The following is a 23,419-nucleotide window of genomic DNA, read 5'->3' on the forward strand; positions in this document are numbered from 1 at the left end:
AAAATTCTTGTTCAGCGTTTCGTGCACTTCGTTTGGTTTGTAATGAACAGAATCGACTAGTAGAACTCACAATTCGTTTAGTGGAAAAATTCGAAGTCATTGATTTCAGTTGTTGATCAACGCATTCCAACGCGTCAACGTAGTTACTACTACAAGGAAAAATGGTTCTGAGAATTCAAATTTATCGACTACACGACGTACTCGAGAATTAGGCATTCCTCGAAATCCAATATGGCGAATTCTGCGTAAAAACTTCAGTTTTCATTCTTACAAGATACAGTTAACTCCATGAAGTTCGCTTCTGGATGGATGACTTTGTCAATAAGCAAAATTATCGAATTTGGGGAGATATTAATTCTCGGTCAATAGTCGACCTTTGTACTTACAAAAAGTTAAAAGCTATTGTTTTTAAAACGAAGAACTGTAATCGTTATTGGTGAGTGTTATCGATCGATTTCATTTCTTTTTTTTTGGCGCCAATTACATAGAGTCGATTTGTTTGAGATGCGATGATGACCAATAAAGTGGTGCCACATGCCACGCTTCTGCTAAAATTATCACTTTGTTGAGATCGATGATCAATGATAAGATTATTTTGAGAACATTTTGAGTCAAGATCTTATAATTTGACGCCAGCAAACTTTTTTTGCGAAGTCATGTTAAGTCTCTTGTTTATTTTAATAAACCACAAATTGTTGACTAGTTAAAAGTAAACACTAGATATCAAATTCTTAATTAAATAATGCATTAACCTAACCTAACCTAACAGCACAGGAACAAGTCCTGTCTAGACCAGTCGAGTTTTATCTCCTTGGCATACAAATAGAACAAAGTATGTCCCAAAAATATTATTTAATTCGGTTCGTCTGAACAATTAGAGCATAGAAACAAAACGGAATATTCACATAACTAAATATCGTTTAATAAGGTTGATATTCAATGTCAATAAATAATAACTAATATTATTAAATAATAGATTAATAGACCTGTAAAGTATACGTTGCTTCTCCTACTGCTCTGCACGATGCGAGGTAGTAGTGGTCTTCTACGTTCGAGCTGTCTTCTCCCACTTCTCAAAAATAGGATTTAGCTTATTTTTCTGGCTGGGATTAGTTTCCTTTTAGAAGTGTCTCGCGACCGATCTCTATTTCATCTCCTTCGCCATTTATGTATTGTCAAACCGAAAGTATGCGATGTTATGCAGACGATTTATTTTAATTCAAATAATCAATTTTATAATTACTTATTTTATCTTTCGACTACGTAAATACTAGATTAAACACTGTATAATAGCTTATGCTTTCATTACAATTTCATTCACATTAGTTAGAACAAATCTTTATTATATTTACGTACTTTACAGAATACATTTATTTGAATTATATTATTAATACAATGTTATATGTATCTATCGTGAAAATCAATATCTGTATATTGTAAACAACAAATACCCGCCATAAATACTGTTTGGCGCGAAATGGCGGAGCCAATCAGGTAAAAGCGAAGATATGGCGCGAGACATATTTTTGACGAAACCGGTATTTCAGACCGTTAAACCCCCATAAAGTGAGCGACGCTTTAAGTACGGTGACTTTTAAATCAATGGTGTCTCACTTCAAACTTTCTGCTTAAAGGGATCAAATTCTTTTCGAGCTACAATGGATTTCCTACCGTAAGTTACCATTTTTATATTATTAGAATATTAGAAGTTTGATTGACAAGTATATACTATATCTATGAGGTTATGTTTGAAATAGCTGTTTCTTTTGACTATCGTGCCCTTTTGAACTGTTAAGAATGTATTTTATTGAAAAACGCATATGTATCTTTAGGTCCTTCCATCATTTTTTTTAGCAAAAATCTAAACAATTTCGTTTTGTCGAAAAATCTCGCACATATTACTTGATATTGAAATATTAATAACACTGGTCAACAACAAATACGCATTCTTTATCTAAGTAATAAATTCTAATCCCTACTATGACTCTAATTACGGAAATGAAAGTTAAATTAAAGTATTAGCTCTACTTTTTCTAAAGCACAAACTAAAAGTGTAAACTTTGTAATACCTAACTAAGGACCATTTTTCCAACTTTTACATCAGTAATAACACAAAGTCTGAATGCCAGGTCACTTTGACCTCTAAAGAAAATTTACACATACATGTATAAATATGTTGAAGGATACTTTTGTAATAAACTCTGCTGTGAATATTTTATTAATGTTCTTTATTAATTTTTTACTGCTTGGTGAACTGTAATAAAAAAAATTATATTGTACATATGTACATACTTATGCTTTTGCATGCATTATGGATTTTGTTTTCGCTAAACTTCTGGCTTTTTTCACTGTAGCTCCATTGAAAACTAAATACTGATTCATTGAGTTTCTGTTGTCACGGTAAAGCTAACATTGTTTTGTTTTCTTAAGTAATAAGATGTTAATTGGCTGACAGTGAACAGTCTATAGAGTGGGTCAAAGAAACCTGGCATTTGGACTGCAAGGTTTAATATAGAATACCTCCATAATATAATAACTCTCTGTTGGGATATGTACATTATCTTTTAATTGCATAATAAAAGTGTTATAATAATAATAATGATAACATCAATAGCACCAAAGCTCTTCAATCATTCGTTTTTATTCAGAGAAGTAAATTCAACATTTTGGAAAGCTGGTAGATTGAAAACATTTGAAAACTGGCCTTTTCAATCTTCTGATAATTTATGTAATCCTGACCAAATGGCTTCTGCTGGATTTTTTGCCGTTGGCAGCAAGGAAGAACCTGATCTGGTCGAATGTTTTCTCTGTTCGAAACAACTTAATGGTTGGGATCCTAACGACAACCCATGGTATGAATTATAATAATTTTATCATCATTTTTTCGTATTTTCAACATTACACACGCACACGCGCACAAAATACACATATATGGATTCTCTTTGATTATTCATAGGGATGAACATATGAAACATCAGAAGGAATGTCCATTTATAAAATTAAATAAACCTCATGAGTATTTATGGACTGTACAGGATTTATTTCAGCTGTTTAGAAAATTCAAAGTAAAAGAATGCGTAAGTATCCTTTTTAATTCTTTAGAGAATTCTTTCCCAACATGAACCAGTTGTGAAAACATATTATGACCAAAATGTGTCACACGTATTTCCCAGACATTAAAATTGGAAGAAAGTAAAGTCAAGGCAGAAGAAGTAGCTACAAATCTGGCAAATAAAATACCCCAAATTTATAAGGAGTCGAGAAAAAGTTACAAAACTATAAGTTAATGGTAAGAATTACACATACTTGTTTACAATTTGTCCTGTGGCCTATTTGCGCGATCATCGTTTTACGCGTCAACAAAATTCGCTTGTATAGTAAAGTTCTTAATCTGATGAAGTCTCTCGAAAAAAGAAACGGTAATCCTCTCGATATCAATTTAAGATGATTAAAAAATGGAATAAAGTATAAAAGAAGACACAGCTTATCGATTTAGATAATTTACGCTATTCATTCTTGTCAAATTGTCCGATTTTATCACAGTAATACTTCATTTCACGATATTAGAGACGAGAGCGATTTCATATCATTGATCTCGTGTGATATTAACGAATAAGTTGATGTAATCTTTTTTATAAACATATACAATAGTTGTTTCATATATTTGTACAAGTACATATCATTACATATCGCATCTTGAATAAAAACTATATTTTCATGGAAAACAGTTTATATAACCATAACTAATTATGAATCGACCGAAGGAATATCGTCGTTTTTTTGTTACTTTTTACAGTTCGTTGCAAGTATGAAATATTTATTCTCTTACTGAAAACGATAAATTACTTTTATTTGTAAGGAATATAAACACAGTAATAAAAATAATTAACGAAGAAACTGTTGTTCGCGAACATTTTAGTAATACCTCGAAAAATGGAGACTCGTCGAATGAGTTTTAGCAAATTCTTGTAGGACCAAGGACAACTCTAGTATCGTGATATTATCATCGAGAAGAGCTGGTCTTGAAATTTAATCGCTCAGTATAATTAGCCAAAGATGATTATTACAGTAATATAAGAAATACTTTATACTGTATTTACTTTATATTACTTGTTCGTCGTATTTCTCGTTTATTAGGTTGCTTTAAACCGATAGCTTATTAGATTACTGATAGTGTATTGAAATTAGACTTTTCCTCTATTAAGTTAGCTCAACGATGATTATAAAGTTTCTTGATTGGATAAACCGCGAGAAAGGATGTTACATCTATTTTTAGATAATAACTGATATATCGTTGAATAGAAAAACGCAACAAAGAGCAACGGAATCAAGAGAAAAAGATAGCCAAAGTTGCAACGGATGGAAACAAACGAAAAAGCAAGTTTTCTTACTCTTGGATCGAAAGTGTGATCCATTTGTTATTTCTTGCTTTTTACGTTTCTCGTTGAATTGAATTTTTGTCGATGATTTAGGTTCAGTTTTCTAACTTCTAACTTCAATTTAAATTTATGTAAATATTAGAACCGAACAACTATAAAGAATCAAAAAATGAAACTTATATCCGGTCGCGTTATCATTTCCCCTTCTTCGTTTATGTACCTCCTCCGCGTCAACTTTTACCAGTATACTGCTCTTAGTCTCTTATCCACGTTACCTTTCCCTTTTTGCGTTCAACGAGGAAACACGTGCATGAGTATAAAATGAATTCGCACAGAGAGCGTCGATTCAGTTACTCGCAACATGTGGTCGTGGTATGTACGACCCAACTGTTGTTTGTATCCAAAGAATTTTGTGAATAAATATTAGGCTCTCTCCTCCGCTACTGGACCCGGTACATACAATTCTAAATAAGGTGTCGCGTTAGGATCGTTAAAGTCATTTATTATTTAATCCGGGTCTGTAGGAATTTTGTACTTTTCGTTTATCTTGTTCACGATTCTCGAGCGTCAAAGAATATTCGACAAGATGATATCTGCCTGGAAAGCATGCTGTAAGTATTACTTGGCTGTACTTTATAGTCGCGGTATGTCAATATTTGTCTCGATAATGCGTTCCGAAAAGTCGCTTCTTAAAAGATAAAGAATATAATGTTCATATTTTTTGCTCGATTTTTCTTTAGAAGAAAATAATAAACCTCGATGTGCTTGTATAATTTGTAAAAATACGTGTTTAAGGTTTTGATAGAAATGTTGGCATAATAAAGATGGAAACAAATTTCTGCGATTGAAATATGATGCTGTTAAATACAATAAAAACTCACAAAATTATCACTAAACATTTACGAGCTTTTCGCTGTCAGGTTGATAAACAAATAACTGTATTTAGTATTTCCGTTTTGTGGTTTCAAATTGTCTTTACACCTGAATAAGGTGCTGATTATATTTTGTGAATTCAATGAACTTGGATAAAGCTATAGAAAAGAACAGATGGAGAAAATTAATACAATTAACGAAGGCAATCACGTGTATGGGATTTTACTGAAAATTGATATTCTCATCGCGTGTAGATCGAGGCCGTGCCGCCTCGATTGTTTGCCTAAATAGTAAAGAATGACGGAACTTAACACGTTCAAAGACACGTACTACCATACATCGGCTTCACGCTCTAAGTTCATGGCTCTTATAGTTTCAATAACGTTTGTCGTTATTTCCTCGATAATGTTTCTCTTCTAAGTCATTCCTTTTTCACGAGATAATTGTTAAGTAATTAATAAATGGACGACTCAACGAGAACACAGACCCTGAGAGTAATCATGTACTTTATTCGTACTGAACTCATTATTAGAAGCAATTTCTTTCTACCTTTTACAGTGTTTTTTCATCAAAACCTTTTCCGTATTTTTACGAGCAGAGAATCGTTTTTGTTCGCGGATAACAATGTAACACAAAGCGGAGCGAAATAATGTATCATCGATCGAAGGTGATAAAGGCAATCAAAGATTTCGTATAATTTGTACAGTTATACGTTCGATAAATAAACCTATATCTCTAAAAACGGTTACAGATACAAAAAATATGTCATAAGGAAAAATTAAATGGTATCGAACACGATCCACAAACTGGATGTAATTTTATTCATTTATCACATCAAAGTGTTATGATTCTTGAACTACTAAATTTAGGACATAACTGCCTTAATACTTCTTTATACAGATTAAGAAACTACGTCGAATGGCGTGATTAAAATTATAGCTCTATTTAAAAAAAAAAAATGAATGCAGTTGCATTTAGATGTATCGATACATAAAAATGAATAAAAGTACGTTAAATTTGTATATCGTTCAGTGTCGTTTAGTTTTGTCATACGACATTTTGTCGTATCTCTAACCGTTTTAGAGATACAGTTTTTCCCAGTTGCGGGACATTCTATGTACAGTCCTAATCTATAATAAGTAACTCGCTATCCCCGCTTCTTTATTTGAAGTCAGCCGCAGAGAGATCCGTGTAACGGAAAAGCCATAAATTTTTACGGTTGAACGAGTGGTGACGTCGTTTAATAAACGAAGAATAGAATATATGCAGAGTGTTCGGCCACCCCTGGGAAAAATTACAATGGGATATTCTAGAGGGCAAAATAAGACGAAAATCAAGAATACCAATTTGTTGATTGAGGCTTCGTTAACAAGTTATTAACGTTTAAAGTTCCGCCTGTAGAACGGCAATCTGTGTACAGCTGCGCGCGCGCGATAGTGGTTCTCACTCAGCCGTTCTACAGGCGGAAATTTAAACGTTAATAACTTTTTAACGAAGCCTCGATCAACAAATTGGTATTCTTGATTTTCGTCTTATTTTTACCTCCAGAATCTTCCATCAAAATTTTTCCCAGGGGTGGTCGAACACCCCGTATATCGTTTGGTGTCAGAATAAGGGGACGTGTCATATTTTATTCTTTTATTCTTTTTATTGTTTTCCGTATTCTTTCTCGTCCCGATCAGGAACAAAGTCAAATTGAATAGTACACCGATTCGTGATAAGCAATTGGTACGTCCCGAGCGAGTCGCTTACTTCAAAAAATAAAACGATACTGGTTATGTATAGATTAATGGTTAGCCGAGACAGGGAAAACAATTGGCTTAGTAATCCAAGATTACAGCAATTCAGAATGTTCATTAGTACCTGACGAAGAACGCCTTAAGCCAAACATCTCTTTCCCGTTATCTCTACAACGAATCAACGACTCTACTTGTAAATGCAATCAATCGTACTGAAGTAGTATCTTAAGCTAGTTTTCGGTCTGCGGAGTCTGGGTTTTCCAAACACTGTTAGATAAGATAAACTCGTCGATGTTGCATTCGGTGACATTTAACTAAACGGAATAAAAGATTCTACGCGTTTGTGGAATCGTGCGTTGATCGATCGTTTTTGATCGAACACGACGAAAGAAATCAACTTTTTTTTCTAAACTAAAGAATTTTACAGTCACGACGCACAGTGTGTAAAACTTGTACAAAATATGAAATCGCTCTTCGATCTGTACGAAAATTAGTACATTCTGGTTTTTTAGGTCGCCGATCACTAATCGAATGCCAAATTAATTATGAAATAATGAATTTTGTAATTTGTTATTAATAGTTTATCATTGCACGCCATAATACCATTGAAAAACTAAAACTATAATACTTATAGTATATTTGTTTTAAACATAACTATATAGAACAGTTAATGTCTAATGTTTATATCTATGTAAATTATTTAAAGTATATGTGAGAGACTCATTTACATACATAAATACTTCTTTAATATATACTAATAGTATGTTTAAAAAAAATAATATTTGTTCATTGTGGGAAATGATACGTTCACTATCAAAAGTCAGATATCTTATTTTTATCTTTTTTTTAAGCACCTTGAACTATTAACTAATGGTATAGTAACTTATATGAACAACATTCATTATTTTGTAAAACGCCATTTTGCTTCATTTCGTCCGCGTTTCGAATGTTTCACACTGTGCGACGCGTCGCGAGACTCTATTTCGCCAAATCTATTCCACAAAGTTTATCCACGTGGATTTCTAAAACGAGAAGTGCGCGTTGTGAGATCGATAAGAAATTAATTACTATTATCAACATATTCGTATTTGTTTTAGCTTAGAAAATGCTGCGCGCTAATCTAGATAATAAATAAAAATTTGTCGGTATCTATCATTATTGTTTCACAGTTTCTTATAAGATTTGTTCTCCGTATTGTTTTTCTTTGTCACGAGCCTTATCTTCTGGTTCAACCTAGTCTCTACTTTCATGGCTTAATTTATCGCGAAGAAAATTTTTCTTTTCGTCGCTATTCCATCGTCGGGATACAAAACTTTTTCAACTTGCATACGATGCTTGTATTCATAATTTTTTGTTGCCATATTTATAACGAAGCAAACCAGGTAACTGCCCGGAAGGCATAATTGACGTTTACAAAATATTTATTTAGTGCAGAGGAGACCGGTGACGATAATGACACTTTATTTACCGTTTCTATGGTAGTAATGAAACTATTCACAATAACAACGCAATAATAATTTTTATACGAATATGTTACATAGTTATTTGACATTATTGAGTTACAGCATCACAATATCCAAGTTACTTATAAAAAAATAGAGTCGATAGTAACAAAAATTTAATCTAAAGTATTCAAGCTATTGTAATATACGATCTTTTGACCAAATGTATGCTGGTACGAGTATTTTTGTAAATCGTTATTATGTGCTATGCAGATTAAAATTAATACATTTTTCTTATTAATTATTCGATTTTGTTAAAGTTTAATATAAATCAATTTTTATACGTGTCCCCATTTGCGACAAAAAATTTATTGCAAACTCTTGCACGCGGCACATATTTTCAATAAATTACTTTCATAAATAACGAGGGTACGAATAATTATGAGATTGACCGTACATATTTTAAGATATTTAACGTATTATTACCGTCCCCGGTCTCCCCTACGATTTCGCTATAACTAGTTAAAATCGAGTCACGAATTATCGTTACGAGGGACCTGCCCGATGCGCATGACCTTCTTTGCCCAAGGATTTTTGTGCTTCCCAAATTTTCATTTCTCTCTTTCTCTCTCTCTCTCTCTCTCTCTCCTTCCCTTATTTCTCCTTGGTTCAACGTTTGCTGTTTGCCTTCCCAGCAGACACGAGCCGAAATCTAAATCGTGTTGCACCCAAGTCACACTGTTACGTGCAAGGAATCTGACCTTTACCTAGATAGGTTTATACGGCTCGTTAGACAGCTGCCAATAGGGAAAGGCTCTGCTAATCGTCATTCCTTCCGCGCCGTTGACCTCGGGCTTTCTTCTTTGCGGCGGCGGTGGCGGCGACAACACGAGTCTCTATTTAACGATGCAATTACCAATAAACGATATATACTCCTTACACACAGGTGGACGGATACCACAACGATGGGTATTCGCTGTAATGGGATTTTTGGCGTTGTTTAATGCTTACGCGATGAGAGTTTGCCTCTCGATCACACTCACCGAGATGGTGCTGCCGCAGGATATTACAATCGATGAGAGTAACAGAAATGTTTGCAATATAACGGAGGAAAACCATAACACTCCCAATACAATCAAACCACCCTCGGACGCGGAGCTTTACGACTGGGATGGAATCACGCAGGTAAACAGCGAACGTTGATCGTACCTGTAAATCAACTATAAAAAAAAAATACCATCACCACCAATAATAAATGTTTCCTGGTTAGGGTGCAATTTTATCGTCATTTTACTGGGGCTATGTAGTAACTCATCTGCCGGGCGGGATACTGTCCGAAAAGTTCGGGGGTAAACATTCTCTTGGCCTGGGCATTTTGGCGACAGCGGTGTTTACACTGATCACGCCGGTCGTTGTAAAATATGGTGGCTCAACGGGTCTGATCATAGATCGCGTATTGATGGGCCTCTGCGAAGGTACAACGTTTCCGGCGTTGAACGCGTTGCTCGCCCAATGGACACCGCCGGAGGAAAGGTCGAAAATCGGCTCGTTGGTGTTCGCTGGCGCTCAACTCGGTACGGTGTTTGCAAACTCGGTGTCCGGAATGATCCTTCATTACTCGCCGATAGGCTGGCCAGCTGTGTTTTACGTGTTCGGTAGCGTTGGAGTTCTTTGGTTCTTGATATGGTTGGTAACGTGTTATAACAATCCGGACTCGCATCCGTTCATTTCCGAGAGAGAGAAGGACTTTTTGCGTGAAAGGATGCAAGCCCACACGCACAAAAAACCACCCTCGGTACCGTGGCGGCATATTCTAACTTCTGTCCCAGTCTGGGCACTGATAACCGCGCAGATCGGACACGATTGGGGATTCTTCACTCTGGTGAACGATCTCCCGAAATATATGAGCAACGTACTGAAATACCCGATCAAGAGCAACGGGCTGCTCTCCGCATTACCGTACCTGACGATGTGGATTTGCAGCGTGATTACATCCTGTCTAGCCGATTGGATGATCACAAGCGGTGTGATGTCGCGCACCAACGTCCGAAAACTGGGCACAACTATCGCTTCGCTCGGTCCAGGAGCGTTCATTCTTGGCGCGTCCTATTCCGGATGCGAGAGAACAACTGTTGTCATTATGTTCACTATTGGTACGACATTAATGGGTAGGTACCAATTCACAAACGAAACACACCGTTTCCCTTCTGTTCCAAAGCAACAAAATGTTTTACAAGTCTTGAAAGAATACTTTTCAAAGCTTATAATAATACTATTCTATCAAATAAATCTAACAAAAGTAAGATATCATGCTCAATGAGTCACAGATGCTCCCTGAGTTTATAGATATTTACAGTCCTACCAATCTTGTCTCATAAAATTGAGTGGATAATTCGTATAGACCAATGAAAAGAGAAAACTGTTTATATACTAAAGTTCTTACTGTTTAATTGTAAACACATTTTGACATAATCAGTTGTTACTTGGAAATTTTCCATTTCGGTATAAGCCCCCCATCTTTGAATCGGTTATAATACCACTTTCTTCTCAATTCTTTTTACAGGCCCATTTTATCCAGGAATGAAGGTCAACGCTCTGGATCTCAGTCCGAATTACTCTGGCACTTTGATGGCCATTGTGAACGGCATAGGTGCTTTCAGCGGTATCATAACACCGTATATCGTCGGTGTGTTGACGCCGAACGAGACCCTCACTGAGTGGAGACTCGTATTTTGGATCGTCTTTGGTGTTTTCGTCGTGACCAATATCGTTTTCATACTTTTCGCGAGCGGGGAAGTCGAATACTGGAACGATCCTGAATTTATCAGACGGGAAAGGGAAGAGAAAAAAATTAAGATCAAGAATGAACCGACACAGGTCCAGAAAACTGTTCCTTAAAGTCCGATTGAAAAACATTTCACTGTTCGATAAAAAAAAAAAATATCTACCTCGAGATCTTTTATAACGGCTAATAGCGTTTTGCAACGCGAATCCACAATACTCGCGTAGTGCATAAAAGATTATTCGAACGACTGTTCAAATAACGGTTGAGAAATAATTTTACTATTAGCATACTTGTCGCGATGTATTTAAATTCTTCGTTATTATCCGGTATTTTTCCGTCTAGTCCGAGCTTTTTTTTTGCATTTCCTCTGATAGAAGGAAGTAACTATGTGCAACGAAAAGGAACGACATAATATACCGAAGAATTATGTATATATGTACAGAAGAGAAGCCTTGCACGCTTCAATGGGCACGTTATCGAGCGAGAATGAAAGACATATTCGACTGACGTTACACATCGACGTGTTCTCGCGATGGAGATATTCAGTGTACCTGAAAGTATTTGCACGGTTGTAAATCATATATGTTCATACGCATCGTTTTATTTTTCCATTCGTACAGCGTGTCATCACCGAAGAAAAAAAAAAAAAAATGGTAAGAAGATAAAAATACATGCGTTACCTATGTTCTATCTTGTATAAAGTTACCGTATATATACACGTGCATAGATATATGTACATTTATAAAAACATACGGAAATATTACATAATTCGTATGTAAAAACTCTAATAGAAGGTAGTTTATTTCCTTTGTTTCTATTTGTTTATTTCAACGTGATGCAAAAGATTAGACCCAATCAGGTTGAATCGTTCAATGAACGTTCGATTCAATGTTTTTAACTATACTTGTATTTATATTAATAATGACACTTTACAAACGTTCATAACGTTTACTGCATTATTTACAAATATTTTTGATGTCGCGCACTGTGGTTTAATATCCTTTTTACAGATAATAAGTACATCGTCGGTACTCGCATGCACGTATATACTCTCGTTAGTAAAATTCATTGATGAAAGTTAGTAGCTTCGAACAGCTTTATCTAATTTGACGATAAAGTCCAAGCGAGTGGTACCTCGATTTTCTTTTTCTCGTGTTTTCGTCGTTGACCACGATATCTGGATTTATTTGGACTCCAGTCAATATTATCTCGCACTCTCCAGGAAGTTGATTGTAACGCGTAATTTGTCGCACGTGTACTTCTGATTCTCGCAGACTCCGTGTCACAAATATTGTTTACGAACTTATAATCCATGTGATAATAGTCTCTTAAAGTTGGTTCGTGACGGAAAGCTTGCATCGCGCTCCAAACGTGCGACAACAAACAGGGAAATCTGGAAAGCCAGTAATCGGTAAACTTATCGGGAATGTCTCCAAGGTTTTCTTGCGCCTCCGGGCTCAATTCCCTGTAGTGATGTTTCTAAAAGGAGAAACCAATAAAATCGTTAACGAGTATTAGAGATAAGAAACTATGTCGACCTTTCTAATCGATTTTTTTTCCTACTCGCAAGGAACATCACTTGACTGTAACTTTGTACGCAGACAGAGTTAGACAAATTTTATCCACAAATAACGGATACAAAGGAGGATGGTAAAAATAAACCGATTTTGGACCATATTGCAAACAAAAAATTTTATTTTAACGATGAATGAGTACCTTGTTTCGTAATGCCCTTAAAAGGTCTCTGACACTTTCTCCGCGGTAACTTCTATATTTTCGAAGATCTGTTGCAACTTCTACATCGATGAGTAATCTCCAGTCTCCACGTACAACCCGGTCGTTGTCAGTTTCCAACGCGATTAACGCTGGACTATCACTTTGCTCTTTTTCTACTCGATCACTCACATCCTAATAATGCAACAAGATTTTTGCGTAGGAGAAACAAGACAATACGCGATAAGCTTAAAACGATTAAAATATATAAAATATAACGAGATTACCTGAAAAAATCCAAGGACTCGGGCAGATTCCCAAAATATGGGATGATCTTGAACAGCCATTACTGGAGGTCTTTCTGATGGATCACTAGCAATCATCGCCTTTATAAGTATTAATGCAAGTTCTTTGGTACTTTGGGAAAGTCCATCTTGAAGGGCCGTCAAATCACTCTCGCCGCCTATGATACAACGAAACACATTTATTACAATGTCCAACACAAATTTTGTTCCGTAATATCCACTATGTGCTCTTAGTAGAGTTAGCAGTCATTTACAACGATATTAAATCATGCTTTTTTTATAAACATTCGTGTTTCTCAAAACTTAAAGGCGATGGAGCAATTCTGCTTCCGAACGACTTTACTAGGAGCACCCAATGGATATTACAGAATAGAAAAAGAGACTTTTATTTGTTGGACAGTGTTATCAAAAGTTGTAGGATCAAGCTAAATTAGTTCCAAACAAACAAGTTTACGTAAAATCTCTTACAAAGAATGTTGGCTTGCCGTCGCAATGGATCTCCAAATGGGTGTTTCCCATCAGAAAGAACATAATAGAAAACGCAACCCAGAGAAAAGATATCCACGGCGCATGTCGTTCTGTTTCCGTTTAACATTTCCGGTGCTATCCAACCGTCAGTTCCTGTTACCCCGGATCTACGCGAAAATGATACACGACCTAATTGAAGTTTTTTGCACAGTCCAAAATCAGATATCATAGCTCTAACTTCTCCACGTGGTCCCGGAGTCGATAACAGTACGTTATGTGGTTTGATGTCTCTGTGGACTGTGTATGAAAAAATTAAAGACATTTGATAGACAGAATTTCAACTTCATGCAAATCAAATTTTTCTACAAAATTGTTTTAAGTTTGTATAACAAAAATAAAATAAAATATGAATTTATTTTCAGGAAATTCAAAATTTTATTATATATAATACAAAAATGTACATGAAATACTTATAAATTCATAATTATGTACGAGTTTAGTATAAAACCTGTGGATAGATAATAATATATACACAACTTAATCTATAATGATTTTCCTGCAGCAACTGGTTATAATTTTATATAAAAATTCGTATAATAATCGTGACAATTTGTGAGAGTAACAGTTGCAACAGGAGTCGTTAATTACGTCTACCAGACCTTTATGATATGAAGTATCGGCTAGCATATTTCTCGTACATAATTTGAAACAGTAGAGTATGCCTTGTCTGATCAATAAGATCACGTACTTCGACACAAAAGGGTGCATTTAATTTGCAAAAAGTTGCGTTTGACGTGCGAAACCTGTATGTATACGTTGAAAGATGAAAATCTCACCAATATCGAGAAAATGTAGATGAGCTAGCCCCGATGTGGCTTGTCGTAAAATGCTTTTCGCAGATATTTTCTGTCTATCGTATCGTCCCGTAACATAATCTTGCAAGGTCGCTTCGGCTAGTTCCAACGCGATATACCTAAACATTCTATCTTGCTCTGTGCAAAAGTATCGAACAACATTTGCATGAGCATCTGATTCTCTGAGTAACGCTACTTCTCGATCGGCGAACGTAAAACAATCTGGCAACAAACGTTTCACTGCTACGAAACGACCATCAAATTCACCTCTGGAAAAAAATAGTATACATATATCTAGATTCTAGAGACCAAAATAAGACGAAAATCAAGAATACCAATTTGTTGATCGAGGCTTCGTTAAAAAGTTATTAACGTTTAAATTTCCACTTGTAGAACGGCTGAGTGAGAACCACTATCGCGCGCGCGCGCAGTTGTACGCAGATTGCCTATCTACAGGCGCAACTTTAAACGTTAATAACTTTTTAACGAAGTCTTAATCAACAAATTGGTATTCTTGATTTTCGTCTTATTTTGCCCTCTAAAATCTCCCACTAAAATTTTTCCCAAGGGTAGTCGAACACCCTGTATATCAAGTTTTATAACTACAGTAATGCAATGAAAAATCATTCCTTACCTGTATACGAAGGTTCCCTCGCAACCTTTACCCAAAACTTGTCCCGTATCGAAACTTATCTTTCCAATTTTCACCACCCCTTCGCCCATATCTTGTGGCGATGCGAGCACGTTTGATCGCATTCCGTAATAATCATCGCTGCGACTACTTTCTCGCGAGCCCTGCTAAAAACTGATCGTTCATGAAATCGGCCAGAATTCGGTAAAAATGACCAAGAAAATTGGTATCGAAGACTATTTCCACTTCCGTTCTTCAGATATCCAAGAAGGCGTGAAAAATGTATAAAACGCATATAAATTTAAGAAAAATTAAATACCTGCGAAAGCTGTTGAAATTCCTTGAATTGTGCATTCAAATACCAAAACATCGCTAAAATACATCCTAATAATGCAATCAGTGCTAATTTCAGTCCTTTATTCTCTTGCTGATTAAGCCAGCTCTTGCTCGTGACGTAAATATTCCGTACGATTTCGCGCCAAGACATACTACTTTTTGCACTGTCGCTAGATTCACTGTCAGTTTGTGTCAAGTCAAGTAATAAAGACTCTTTCGTCGAATTCAAGTATCGTAAAAGTGGTAACGTTTCGATCACAGGATCAGACCGACCTGTAATCTGAAGGGGTTGTTGGTCTTGCAGTTTATATTCAGCTGGTACTTCGTAATGACCTAACCCGGTAATAAGATTGGCAAGACTTGATTAATAAGTGATAATTATATATCGTTATTGTTCTAGTTATCTGTTTTTTATAATTACCTAATGTGATAACTGCTTGATATTTTGGCTGGGCAACTATGTTGTCGGTATCATCATTGACATATTCACGGTTACCATAGGAAAGTGGAACGTTATTGTCATTTTTACTCAGCTGTGAAACCCCTAGCGGACCTTCGAGCAGCAGTTGTCCAATATTATTACTCGATATTGTAGCCGTTGTCGAATCAACGAGAGACGGTAATGCATAAAGTCCGTGTCTATGTTGACCGATATATAATGTTGGACTGTAAGAAAAAACGGAAAAATTATTTTATTGTATGGTATGGTTTGAACTGGTTAGATGGAAAAAATATCTTACAATAATTGAATGTCGCTTGGTTTATTCGCAAAACGTTTTAATAGGAGATCCAACGTTTCATCCGCAACGCTAGTAAAGGGAACCGTTAGTAAACCTTCCTCTCTCACAGTATACACTGCAATTACAGGACTCTGTACATCAAGCTCCCACAGAACGATTCCCAATCTTCTATCCACGGTAACGATACGTCCAGTTGAACTCGTTGTAAAATGAACTAAATCTGCAAGAAAACAATAATAGAATCGAAATCCTTAATCTACACAATAACGACGTATGTATAACGATAAAACGAATAACTGACCGTAATTTTCTATTCCTTCGGGTTCCATTTTTGCAGCTGAATAATCGTAAAACGTAACATTCCATTTTCTGTTCTTTTGTTTGCTGTCTACCATAATGATATTATATTCGGTACGACCAACAAAAACAGTGTCCTGTAACTCTAGAGGACACGTATTTTTAACTTTGTTAAATCCTAGAAGTTGCTCCCTTTGACCGGTATGAGGATCAACACTGAACCAAGTGTCGATCTTTCTACCAGTGTATAGTATTCCATCACTGCTGCGACAAGGACTGTTTGCAACAAGCTGGGGAATTGTAAATGGTAGTTTCTTTAGAGCTTCGGTTTCTGTTCCATACACATACAAAGAACCATCTTTTGGATCTGGCAAAAACACTGGCCTGAAAAAGCAATGAAATTAGACAAAGTAAAAATACTCAACCAAAGAGATTCAAGAATACATACGTGGATGCTCTTGAGAGGTCAACCGGTACCTTAACAATTGGCTCTGAAACACAAAGAGTAAAACTTGTACAGTAGACTATGACATTTTTTACTTTTAAAGTTCTATTTATGGATAATACCATCGCTTTGCCGCCAAAGTATATTCCCTGAATGTTGCTCAATGCCAACAAGAAAACCATCAAGCGTGGAAAATATCAAGAGAGGGTCATCTTGTTCAGGTATCAATTCTGTGTTTTGTCTCTGCATATACAATACTTGTTATGATTTTGGTTTTATCAAAGGAAGTTTCCATTGACATTAGCTAAGACAGATGCAATTACATACCTCTCGTTCGAAAGAGTATAAATACTCAGATCGTTCTGATTGATTAGTCGGATTGATAATATTAAAGAATATTCCTGTAACCAACAGAACTGATGCAAACAATATGAGTTGCATGGTTTATAAAATGGCTAGTCACCCAATTTCACACATCAATCAAACAAAATCAGAAGTCTATTTTTATCAAAGAATGAATTGTAATTATATAACAGAAGAATTTCCTAAGCCTGTGTACTTCTTTACACCGATCAATTGCTCGACTCCTCATCTTGTGTCTAAACTCCTTTGCAATCCATATAAACTTTCAATACCTTCCATTGTATCGAAGGGTACTACATGTAGAAAGCATTATACACAAATCACTTCTTTATCTGTTCATCTTCGTGCAATTAAATGATATCACGACATACTGGATAATAACAGAAACTTTCTAGACGATATTTATTTCATAAGACAACACGAACCTTTTTTCTGTGAATATTGTTGCCATCTGTGCGTGTATTGTTGCAACAGAAAATGACAATCGTCGGAAAAGAAACAGTCACATGGCATATATTTTAGGTGAAAATGACATTCGCGTTTTTTTATACAGTTTGCTTCCAAACGTTCACAATTACGGTGTAATTAAACAATGGTACAATCCATCTTGAATGTCCCACAATTTTAAAAAACGTCAGAAAGTTTCAATGTTTTGTTTGCACAGTAGATGTCTGAACGACGTCGCGCATGCATTCAAAGAACAGCGATACGTTATAGACACGTGGCTCACGTGTGTTCGCGCGCGACATTACTGCACGATGCTCATCTATGAAAAAGTCAAAAACAACGTACAGTGAATATTGCACCGCTGAGTGTCCTAATCAGTAAACGACCACATTATCACTCGTAATTATAACAATATCACTGCAATTTCTTTGCGAGCATTTGATTTTCGCAAAGATTCACTCTAAAATTTATCGTTTGCAAATATTCGTATGGAAACATTATTTTAAGAAATACATTGTTACAAAAGTATATGTGCTCTCGCTTCCTCTATTGCGCAAGATATATAACTAATAATTCAAGCATCGATAATAATAAGATAAACAGTTTCCACTGGAAACTTTCTGGCGATGTTGAACGTTAAGGCAGTACGCGTATGTAAGTACTACATACTATGTAGCCTAACGAACTTATTGTCTATTGTTCGCTTACGAACCTAAGTAGGTCGAGATGTTTCATTTTTACATTCAGCTTTTCGATTGAAAATCGTTGAAAATGTCGAGGAAATAATCATTCCACGTAGAGTTGCGATATTTACGTGCGTTCTAAACGTTGTGTTGATACAGTCATGCGGACGCGCACGATACGACGATACGCAGATTGGACGTTGCGATCAAAGTCAAAAATGTTTATCCGATCATTGTTGACGATAACGATTTGAGGCAGGTTTGACACTGAGTTATACGATGGTTGCAACAACAAACCGTAGGGTCAGATTCGTGGTTCGTTGGTATGTGCGTTCCAACAGTATTTACCCGCTGATGAATTATTGAAACAGATATTTTACAATCATGAACAGCAAGCACAGTCCGAGAAAAGTGACATTGGCCATGATAAAAGGTGAGACGAGCAAAAAAATACAGGTAAGATTCGATAATCGTGTATACGTTTCTTGCAATTCGATTATGATCGTTAAGCAACAGAGGCTATCCGATTCATTTATTTTTTTTTCTTCGGTAAGGTAAACCTATCACGACCTCCGTTCCTGCAATCCATTACCATGCTAGCGATGACGAACTGGAAGAAATATATCCTAGCACGGACGAAGAACAAAGATTGACTCCCGAATTTGAAAAAGTCTCATTAAATGTAACCTCTTCCCCGTTGAAATGTGCTGAAAAAAAATCTCCACACGAATTGAATATTTCTGATAACAATTCTGACAATCAGTCTGTCAGTGCTGAGAATACCATACCTGAAGGCACACCTCCGTCTCTAGATCCATGGAAATTATTGTCAGATATCAAAGGAAAACTAACTAGAACGTTTGAAGAAAAACTATCAGAAATAAAAAGCGACAAGAACAAACCGTGCCGCTCTCGAGCAGAAAGTTCAAGCATCAGCGAGTCAGAGGATCAAGGAAATGTTACTCCTTGTGATGAGAAGGTAGGAGATAAACAGGTAAACGAACCAGCCACAACTATTGTTCGTAGCAGAGCCAATCCAATTAAATACGTAGGTTTTTCCGGAGTGAAGACAGGCTTAAAAGACAAAAGTTTACAGGACGAGTGCGTAGAGAGCGGTATAGAAGCCTCTGAATTTTCTGAAGATGTTAGTAAAGATATCATTGCGTGCTCAAAAAGCGAGTCATCCAAGAAATCTCCTGATAACGTCCGAGAACAGCCCCGCGTAAATTCGTCTGTATTTCCAAAGCAAACAAATATTAAAGCGATTCTTTCGCAATTAATAAAACAATTAATTTGTCAAGCGACATATAGATCAGTTGCTGTTTTTATTGCTGTTTTTTGCATTTATTACGTTACTCCATTACCGGAGTATTTGCTTGGACTTTTGGTGGGTGTTTTTACGACGATTACATTTTACAATACGGTAACGAAGCTTAAGAGGATTTTGACGACTTTACCGGATGAAAAATTTATTTGTAGGCCAACGATAATACCCGTTTTAGAGATTCCGGCAGTAGAGGAACATGCTGTGATTGAGAGATTTCAAGGCTGGTTAAATGAATTACCCTACAGTTACGAACCCAATAATTATCATGTGGCGCGCACGAAGTCCGTTTTTTTCAGACTAGAAGGAAGTATTTTGCAGATAATGGAAACTAAAATAAAAATACCAAAGAAGGCTGTCTGGGATGAATCAAAACATAAATTGAAATTTATTAAAAGAAGAGTTTACAATTTGAATGGAGCAAAGGTAGAACTTCTACCCCATGGTCTTACCAGAAGAAGACGATGGAGTAAAAAGTATCCAGTTTGTATAACTCTCAAAAAGGGAGCTTTAATCTGTAATGTAAATTTGAAAGATTCAGTTAACGGCGAACATTCGATGAATGATCACGGGCAAACAAAATTAGGATCGGATAGAAAATCTATGGGTAAATGGGAAGAAACTGAAAATGATCACGAAATTTGGTTTATGAATTCAGAAGAAGAAGAACCGATTATGGAACAAAATGAAGAACAAGAAAAGGAAGAGGCGAATATGGCTGAAAACGAAGATAACGGTGAAAGTTACAATTACGATCTCAACAATGATGGTATTGGTAATAACGAATTCTTGGAATGTGAAGAACAGTTTTTGGAAAATGGGGAAGCCGAAGGGTGGTTTGCAGAAGAAGAGAAGAGAAAACATGAGAGGGAGGATGAGAGAGAAAGTGGCGACTGTGTAAGAAGGAATGTAAAGAAAGGTCGTAGTGGTTATCGTTACGTCGACAAGAGAGGCAAAAATCGACGAACGATACCAACCGAGACAAAATTTGAAAATAGTTTGAACGTAGAAAAAGAGAATAAAATAAAAGGAGAGAGGAAAGAGACTGGCAAGGAGCACGATCGCGAGGAAGAAGAGGAGGAAGAGGAAGAGGAGGAGGACGACGACGAAGACGAGGACGAGGATGAGGACGAGGACGACGACAACGACAACGACAACGAAGAGGACGATGACGATGAGGTGGAGGAAGAGGACGACATTGACTGTAATGACGACAAGGGTAACGGTGACTACGATAACAATGGGGAGATGGAAGCGAAGAAAGTAGATGAGAAAAAAGAGGTGCAGCAAAGAGAGGAAAAGTTGGAGATGACAAACGACTGGATATCACGGTTTAATAGGCAAAGAAAAAATTCTTCCAAAAAACGTTCGAACAAGAAGAAACAAAAGGATAAGTTCAAAATCTTTGTTTTTGCCAGGGCTGATCGTGAAAAAGAAGATTGGTATAGACGTTTGGTTTCAGCCGCATCTCGATGCGCCAAAAAGCAAGATACGTTATTGTTCGCAACCGATCCATCATCCCCTTGTAATACAACGTCAACGTCACAGCGAACTGTTATCACAGAATCGAAAACTTCTGTTTCAGCTAATAATGCGATCGAAAGCTTACCTGAACTTAATTATAGTGCTTACATGGCAAAGTATCTGGACGTTGGTCCTTCGACTTCGGAAGATACGTCCCCACTGTATACCGACAATACGCTTTGGATCAATTGTTTAATAGCTCGCATATTGTTCGACGTGCATAAATGTCCAGAAACTATAAATCTTATACAGGATAAAATACAACGCAAATTGTCTAGTATAAAACTACCGTATTTCATGGAGTGCCTTTTAGTTTCGGAGGTAGCGATAGGTCAAGGAGCGCCTATTATTCGCAACGTAACAAAACCAGTGGCAAACGAAAGAGGTCTTTGGTTCGATTTGGACGTAACGTACAAAGGATCGTTGACCATGACTGTTGAAACTAAACTAAATTTGATGAAATTGACAAGATCCGGATCGGTTCCTGCCAATAGCACCGGCGGCAGCGTCGTACTTCCAACGGAAAAAGACGAATCGATGACCAGATCACCAATTTTTGATAGCGATATAGAAGACACGCCAGAAACATCTACGGAGGACGACGATACTTCAACGATTCAATTATACAACACGGCTAAAGAAACAACGTAAGCGGTAGCTGAATTATTTTATCGTTCGCAATCATTTTTCATTGAATCGATCGTTCATTTTTCTTTGTAGTTCTGCGCAATCGTCTGGAAAAAAGTTTCTCAGTATGGTCGACAAAATAGCTGCGAATAAATATTTTCAACACGTAAGTATACTGGCGTTTTCAACACGTTGTTACGGTATTACGATAAAGTAACATTTTGCCTTTTAATATATTTCGTATTAAACTAGGCAACCGAACTCTCCTATGTTCGAAGAGCCATGGAAGGTGTCTCGAATATGGAGATCCGATTAATGGTTACCGTCTCCAGCATAGAAGGTTGCCTTTCCTTAAACATTCCACCGGCACCGTCCGATCGTTTGTGGTACGGTTTCAAACCTGTACCGAAAATAATTCTTACCGTAAAACCTGCAGTCGGCGAGAGGACAGTTAACATCGTTTACATAACTAAGTGGATAGAGGCTAAGTTGCTCAGGGAATTCGAGAAGCTGGTTGTTTTGCCGAACATGGATGATTTTGTGTTGCCATTGTGTCCTAATTATCCTTACATGACGATGCAATAATCGCGAAATATTGTATTATAATTAGCAACGTCGTTGTTACATCGTAACTTGGATGTACTCGCATTACATTTATAACTGTAACAAAGAGATTTTAACATCGGATAACAGAAGATAATGGAGTAAAAAGGAAAGCTCAACGCATCTCCCCTTTGTCTAGTCGAATCCATACGTAGCGAGTTCTTATCAAATTTCCTATTTACAATAAAATAGGACTACAGCCAACAACAAAATGAATACATCTTGACATGCATCAATATTTAAGAATGAATAAATTTGGGGACCATACGTTACGTTATCGGTTTCTTTAGCAGATAACGTACATTCAACGGTTTATATCGTATCGAAGAACTCGATGCGTAGAAGTCTATGAGGATGATGCGTTTTGAAGAGATTTACTCCGCGATAATGTGTAATAACCGGTTCTTACCGAAATAATCTTGCCAAAACATTACGAAACGTCGTCGTATAAAACAATTTGACTGCATTTATTTCGAATATAGGCAAAATTCTAAATTGTGTTTAGTCTACGATTATATCGATCTGCATGTTCGTTCGTGTATCGTTTATGGTCGTTAAATTAATACGTTAGAATGTGTAATGCGAGCGAAGCAACAAGGCTTATCTGAATGTAATTCTCATCTTGTATGTGATTATGATATACATGAATGAATCAGTGTAAGTTGAAACGTGCGTTCGAAATTATTACATTACGAGAAGTTGCAACACATTTAATTTTATAGTGAAATTTTTCGCAGAATAGTACGTAGTGTATACAGAATGTTTAGAATGGAATACGAAACTGCTAAGACAACAAGGAGGAATGATGGAGAGGCATGTCGGGACAACGGGGTAATCGGTA

At 36.4% G+C, this 23,419-nt stretch overlaps 4 protein-coding genes across 7 annotated transcripts; 3 read left to right on the plus strand and 1 right to left on the minus strand.

The window, feature by feature from the left end:
- Positions 1–312: 312 nt before the first annotated feature.
- Det (baculoviral IAP repeat containing deterin) lies at positions 313–3,725 on the plus strand. 3 transcript variants are annotated; one of them, XM_076771069.1, is made up of 5 exons: positions 313–436; positions 1,364–1,672; positions 2,649–2,852; positions 2,957–3,077; positions 3,174–3,725. In XM_076771069.1, the coding sequence occupies exons 2-5, from the start codon at positions 1,659–1,661 to the stop codon at positions 3,285–3,287; spliced, it is 453 nt and encodes a 150-aa protein (XP_076627184.1). In that variant the 5' UTR covers positions 313–436; positions 1,364–1,658; the 3' UTR covers positions 3,288–3,725. The 3 variants fall into 3 exon arrangements, with proteins under 3 accessions (XP_076627184.1, XP_076627186.1, XP_076627185.1); XM_076771071.1 differs by having other exon boundaries at positions 375–436; positions 1,635–1,672; XM_076771070.1 differs by lacking the exon at positions 313–436 and having other exon boundaries at positions 1,255–1,566; positions 1,635–1,672.
- A 143-nt stretch (positions 3,726–3,868) lies between these two features.
- LOC143344725 (putative inorganic phosphate cotransporter) lies at positions 3,869–13,134 on the plus strand. Its single transcript, XM_076771062.1, has 4 exons — positions 3,869–4,990; positions 9,380–9,618; positions 9,704–10,601; positions 10,997–13,134. Exons 1-4 carry the CDS (start codon positions 4,966–4,968, stop codon positions 11,329–11,331), a joined length of 1,497 nt encoding a protein of 498 aa, XP_076627177.1. The 5' UTR covers positions 3,869–4,965; the 3' UTR covers positions 11,332–13,134.
- Positions 11,800–18,357, minus strand: Ire1 (serine/threonine-protein kinase/endoribonuclease Ire1). Of its 2 annotated transcripts, none has more exons than XM_076771060.1 (13): positions 17,335–18,357; positions 17,130–17,250; positions 17,011–17,053; positions 16,567–16,946; positions 16,266–16,485; positions 15,947–16,191; positions 15,509–15,858; positions 15,193–15,353; positions 14,541–14,827; positions 13,705–14,001; positions 13,219–13,394; positions 12,935–13,126; positions 11,800–12,697 (listed from the first exon to the last, which is right to left on the minus strand). In XM_076771060.1, the coding sequence occupies exons 1-13, from the start codon at positions 17,446–17,448 to the stop codon at positions 12,320–12,322; spliced, it is 2,964 nt and encodes a 987-aa protein (XP_076627175.1). In that variant the 5' UTR covers positions 17,449–18,357; the 3' UTR covers positions 11,800–12,319. The 2 variants fall into 2 exon arrangements, with proteins under 2 accessions (XP_076627175.1, XP_076627174.1); XM_076771059.1 differs by having other exon boundaries at positions 15,193–15,356.
- Positions 18,358–18,431: 74 nt separating this feature from the next.
- Positions 18,432–23,246, plus strand: LOC143344722 (uncharacterized). The gene is made up of 4 exons (XM_076771058.1): positions 18,432–18,933; positions 19,055–21,995; positions 22,069–22,141; positions 22,228–23,246. The coding sequence occupies exons 1-4, from the start codon at positions 18,885–18,887 to the stop codon at positions 22,558–22,560; spliced, it is 3,396 nt and encodes a 1,131-aa protein (XP_076627173.1). The 5' UTR covers positions 18,432–18,884; the 3' UTR covers positions 22,561–23,246.
- The last annotated feature ends 173 nt before the right edge of the window (positions 23,247–23,419 follow it).

This window comes from Colletes latitarsis, chromosome 8 (assembly GCF_051014445.1).
Source record: "Colletes latitarsis isolate SP2378_abdomen chromosome 8, iyColLati1, whole genome shotgun sequence".
NCBI lineage: Eukaryota > Metazoa > Arthropoda > Insecta > Hymenoptera > Colletidae > Colletes > Colletes latitarsis.

Excerpts from the sequence above, each read along its gene's own strand:
- LOC143344725 (XM_076771062.1), top strand. The coding sequence starts at position 4,966 with ATGATATCTGCCTGGAAAGCATGCT. Across the intron at positions 9,619-9,703 it reads ACTGGGATGGAATCACGCAG|GGTGCAATTTTATCGTCATT; the intron begins GTAAACAGCGAA and ends TTTCCTGGTTAG. Across the intron at positions 10,602-10,996 it reads TATTGGTACGACATTAATGG|GCCCATTTTATCCAGGAATG; the intron begins GTAGGTACCAAT and ends TTCTTTTTACAG.
- Ire1 (XM_076771059.1), bottom strand. The coding sequence starts at position 17,448 with ATGCAACTCATATTGTTTGCATCAGTTCTGTTGGTTACAGGAATATTC. Across the intron at positions 14,002-14,540 it reads TCTACATTTTCTCGATATTG|TCCACAGAGACATCAAACCA; the intron begins GTGAGATTTTCA and ends TTTCATACACAG. Across the intron at positions 12,698-12,934 it reads TAAGGGCATTACGAAACAAG|AAACATCACTACAGGGAATT; the intron begins GTACTCATTCAT and ends TTCTCCTTTTAG.
- Det (XM_076771069.1), top strand. Across the intron at positions 2,853-2,956 it reads GATCCTAACGACAACCCATG|GGATGAACATATGAAACATC; the intron begins GTATGAATTATA and ends GATTATTCATAG. Across the intron at positions 3,078-3,173 it reads AATTCAAAGTAAAAGAATGC|ACATTAAAATTGGAAGAAAG; the intron begins GTAAGTATCCTT and ends CGTATTTCCCAG.
- LOC143344722 (XM_076771058.1), top strand. The coding sequence starts at position 18,885 with ATGAACAGCAAGCACAGTCCGAGAAAAGTGACATTGGCCATGATAAAA. Across the intron at positions 21,996-22,068 it reads AACACGGCTAAAGAAACAAC|TTCTGCGCAATCGTCTGGAA; the intron begins GTAAGCGGTAGC and ends TTTTCTTTGTAG. Across the intron at positions 22,142-22,227 it reads CGAATAAATATTTTCAACAC|GCAACCGAACTCTCCTATGT; the intron begins GTAAGTATACTG and ends GTATTAAACTAG.